The sequence below is a fragment of the Cyprinodon variegatus genome, unplaced genomic scaffold (genome assembly GCF_000732505.1).
Source record: "Cyprinodon variegatus isolate N-32 unplaced genomic scaffold, C_variegatus-1.0 Scaffold853, whole genome shotgun sequence".
Lineage (NCBI taxonomy): Eukaryota > Metazoa > Chordata > Actinopteri > Cyprinodontiformes > Cyprinodontidae > Cyprinodon > Cyprinodon variegatus.
In genome coordinates, this window is record NW_015151306.1 from 298,396 (window position 1) to 303,114 (window position 4,719).

The 4,719-nt window shown below is 42.6% G+C and overlaps 1 protein-coding gene across 1 annotated transcript in view; it reads left to right on the forward strand.

Annotated features, from left to right (window-relative positions):
• LOC107099277 (kinesin-like protein KIF26A) overlaps window positions 1-2,218 on the forward strand; it is a 34,614-nt gene extending 32,396 nt beyond the window's left edge. The window contains 1 exon segment of the mRNA XM_015397333.1: window positions 1,497-2,218. Coding sequence (XP_015252819.1) covers window positions 1,497-1,693 — 197 coding nt within the window. The 3' untranslated portion in view covers window positions 1,694-2,218.
• The last annotated feature ends 2,501 nt before the right edge of the window (window positions 2,219-4,719 follow it).

The window sequence follows — 4,719 nt, forward strand, 5'->3', positions numbered from 1 at the left end:
CAGTTAGCCTCACTGCGTTTAGTTAGCCTTGCTGCATGCAGTTAGCCTCGCTGCGTTTAGTTAGCCTTGCTGCATGCAGTTAGCCTCGCTGCATGCAGTTAGTCTCGCTGCGTTTAGTTAGCCTCACTGCATGCAGTTAGCCTCACTGCATTTAGTTAGCCTTGCTGCGTTTAGTTAGCCTCTCTGCATGCAGTTACCCTTGCTGTGTTCAGATAGCCTTGCTGTGTGCAGTTAGCCTCACTGCGTGCAGTTAGCCTCACTGCGTGCAGTTAGCCTCGCTGCGTGCAGTTAGCCTCGCTGCATGCAGTTAGCCAAGCGTTGGAGCTAAATAATTCTATAAGCTGCACTTTGTAACAGACGACTATGATGAATTGAAAAAGCTTCTTGGATGGGAAGAGAAACGTCTTCAAACTTGGAAATAAAAGTCCAGTGGATTGTTTTTTATCTTCTTTGGAATTCTCTGATCAGTATTTATACCTCGTAAGCACTTATAGTAGAATTCTGATTTCTGACATTTTGTTCTTATTTTCCTTTTGCTTCCCGGTTTTCATTGGCTGAAAGGCGCCTTTTTAATGGTGACACACGTATTCATCACTCATTAAGCTCCGCCCTTGCTCTGCTTATTGATAAGCCACCCTGTAGTAAAGATTATGGTTCTCAGTGGGTCAGCGGTGAATCTTATCTGAAAGGACCACCAGAGGGAGCTGTTTTGAAACTCTAATTGTTTCTTTTGCAGGACATCCAGACTTTCTTGTTCAATGTCATGATGCTAACATGATTTTAGCCACTTATTGAAATGTGTACTTTTTTTGCAAGGTTATCTTAAGACAAAAAAAAAAAATTACATCCAAGAGCATCTGAATGTTATTCAGAATAACAAGGACTGAGAAGATAATCTGTTTTCACAGAAACAGAATGACTATCAACATTTTTCCTATGCAGGTAAAAAAAAAAGCTAACAAATCTGTCCCCTTTCCGTTACCACAATCAAAGATGGCGACGCAACATGGCGTCTTCTGGGTGCACCGCCACCCATGTATCTATAAAACACTAGTTGCTTGAGTTTGGCAGAATTTGAAGTTAAGAAAGAAATGCTGTTGTTTTTCCTAATAAAACAACTAGTTACTATGGAAGCCTGTTTCCGCCAAATGAAAATAAAAAAATACCAAATAAAAATTATGAGATACAAAGTCATTATTTAAACTCTCATTCATTTATGAGATATTTAAATTTCAAACTTTGAATCTCATAATTACGACTTCCTATTTGGCATTTTTTACTTTCATGTGGCAGAAACAGGCTTCCATAAGTTACACTGTCTCTTTAAGATTCCTTTTTATTTCCTTTGTTGCATTAAAATCAGTGTTTTAGAAACTATTTCCTCCCTTTTAAGGAGCAGAAGTCGACCCACTGTGAGGATCAAGTTTTATTTCCATGGTTTTCATATTTAATCGTATCTTTTGTGTTTTTTTTCAACCCAAACATCCTCCCTACAGTTGACTTAGACCAGGACCTGGACCGGGAGTCGCAGGAGTACCTGGAGGCTCTGGCACAGGCAACAGCGGATCTGGAATACTGCGTCAACCTCTGCAAGTCGCGTGTCATGATGGAGACCTGCTTCGACATCAGCATCACCACGACGACAGCAGCTAGCGCCGCCGCGGCGATGCAGGATGGCCACCGCAGGGTGTAGGTGCTGCAGCATCGCCATGGAGACGAGATCTTCTAAATGACGGAGCGGATGGTGGTTCTTCTGACATTCTGCTGATCCTGGATCAGCGCAGAAGCTTTGGAAGTGCCTTTTTATTTATTATTCATTTCAATTTGATTATTTAATTTACCGATTCCCTATTTATCTTTTTTATTTATTTATTGGGTTGTTAATGGTGCTGGAATATTTTTATGCAACATAATGTAGAAAATATCTGACTTTTTTATAAAATAAAACCAGAGTTTAGGTAGAAAATAGAAAAATGTCAGCTGAGCTCAGATTTGCGTTTCTGCGATGATAAAGAAAGGACACTGTTGTCGTTGTTGGTTCTGTCAGGCGGAGGCTGTTCAGGAATGACTCAGGCCGTTTCTCACTATGTGTGCTTGTGCGTTCTCGTGTACTCGTGATACGTCATCATCCTGTTCCAATTCACAAGAACAAGAAGACCGAGAACGGACAAAATCCCTGGATGTTGTTCTTGCCCCTCCCTCTTTACCCAGCATGCATCAGAGCAGACTTGTCCGACTGCTGTCCCAGCATGCACTGCGGCAGCAGCAGCTTCCAGGTTAGCGCTCACAGAGCTCAGAGTATTGAGTCAAAAGTTCTCTTTTCTGTTGCCGTTGTTCAATAAAAGTACGTTTTTAGATAATTTAAGGTGATAACATCCTTTAAGCATCACTATATGGCCCATTTACTGATTTAGTGCATAAGTTAGAAAAAAGATCTGATGTTGAGACAACGGCGGCAACCAGCGTAGCTCTGAGTCTAGCCACAGATTAGGCTAACGATAGCCTGTCTGCATCAGCCAGGGCTAACGTTGGTGAACATCCTCAGTCATCCAGCTTATAGTCATTCCAAAAACAGAAAGATAAAAACAATCCACTAGACTTCATTTCCAAGTTTGAAGACGTTTCACTTCCCATTCAGGAAGCTTTTTCACACTATTCCTGATATTTTGAATTAAAAAAACTTGCTGGATGGAAAGCGAAACGTCTTCAAAGTTGGAAAAAAAAGTCCAGTGGATTGTTTTTTAAAATTCCTTTGTTGGAACACCAGAGCTTACGTTAGCCTGTCTGCAGCAGCCAGGGCTAATGTTAGCCCGTCTGCAGCAAACCAGGGCTAACGTTAGCCCGTCTGCAGCAGCCAGGACTAACGTTAGCCCGTTTGCAGCAAACCAGGGCTAAAGTTAGCCTGTCTGCAGCACCCAGGGCTAACGTTAGCCCGTCTGCAGCAAACCAGGGCTAACGTTAGCCCGTCTGCAGCAGCCAAGGCTAACGTTAGCCCGTCTGCAGCAGCCAAGGCTAACGTTAGCCCGTTTGCAGAAGCCAGGGCTAATGTTAGCCCGTCTGCAGAAGCCAGGGCTAACGTTAGCCCGTCTGCAGCAGCCAGGGCTAACTGCAGCCCATCTGTAGCAGCCAGGGCTAACGTTAGCCCGTCTGCAGCAGCCAGGGCTAACTGCAGCCCATCTGCAGCAGCCAGGGCTAACGTTAGCCAGGTCTGCAGCAGCCAGGGCTAACCGCAGCCCATCTGTAGCAGCCCTCTCCCTGCCTGTCATGGCAATTTTTTGTTTTATTTGGCAAAATGTTCATTTGTATTTGTGTTTATCTGACTATGTTCATTATTATTCCCCTACTAAATTAAAAAAAGTCATAATTTACTATAATCTAGAGACTTAATAATGAGATGAAATGCAGCTCCAGACGAGCAGAGCGTGTGGTGATGTCATCAGTACGCTTCTGTTCCAATCGACCAATATTTATGCTGCGTGCTCCCGTTCTCCCTGAGTCCACACTGTCCTGTGTTTTTCTGAAGAACATACTTGGCGAGGACTCAAGTCCGTACTCGCGTTCTTGTGAATTGAGAAACGGCCTTCCTGTAGTGAGAGCATGAATCCAAAGACTCGTATGGACCTAAGTCCCTCCCCTTTGGCTGCAGACCGTGGAGATCATGTCAACTGGGAACGTCTCAGATGTGAGGATCCACGATGAGCCTTTGTTTCAGATCCTCCAGAAACTGTCAGACATTAAAGCCTGAAAAGCCTTTCTGATAAATATTATAAAGCAGGGCTGCCAGAGTCCAGTCCCTGAGAGCTCCTTCCAGATGGATCCCTCCAACCACCTGAATCAAACCAACAGACCAGGACTCTGCAGAGCCGCGTGAATCTATTTCAGCCATTACGAGCAGGATGCATCTGAAAGCTTCAGGACGGGGCGGCCATGATGTAAATACTATTAGTTATTGCTTGCTGTGACCCGGAGGTCCGGTTCTGGACAACGTGCTGATCTGTTACCTCTGTTCTTCTCCTCTGACACATGTTGTGTTTTACCTCTGCAGAAGGCAGGTTGTCGGGCAGCGTTTGGTTTTCACCACGTGGAAATGTTGAGTAAAGACATTCAGCCTTGATGCTGTTAAATATAACAAATCAACCGTACGTCTGCAGGGAAGTGGATCTGTAATCCCTCAGAGTACAAAACTTTTATTTGGTTGTTTTTCTTTTGGCCTTTTTTTTCACATCAGTATGCATCTAAACCTCAGGCTCTTTTTAAAGTTGCTGCATGAATTTCTTTTCCAACTTTATAATGTGTATTTTGTTTTTTTTAAAGAAGTTTCTCTTCCAGTTAGAGACTTTTTTTAAGCCCGGATGCTTTAATTTATTATTTGTTTTTCTACTGTACAGTTTCATATAAATTGTAACAATGTGTTTGAAAATCTGTAAAATTTAAAGAGGAATTATCTGACCCATTAAATTCACGTTTGTTGGCGCAAAAGGAACCATTTTACTGATTCATTCATTTCTAGAAGGTAAAAACTGATCTGAATAAGTAAAACTGTCCCAAAATGAATGAATTGATTGATCTGACGGTAGAAAAATTTACTCTTTACATCGGCTCAAATAACCAAAGAAGAATGAGCCAAAGGAAGAAAAAGGTGCATTAGAATATATACCTTATATCAGTGGTTCCCAAACTTTTTTTGCCCAAGGCACACCAAAGGACAAGTAAAAATCT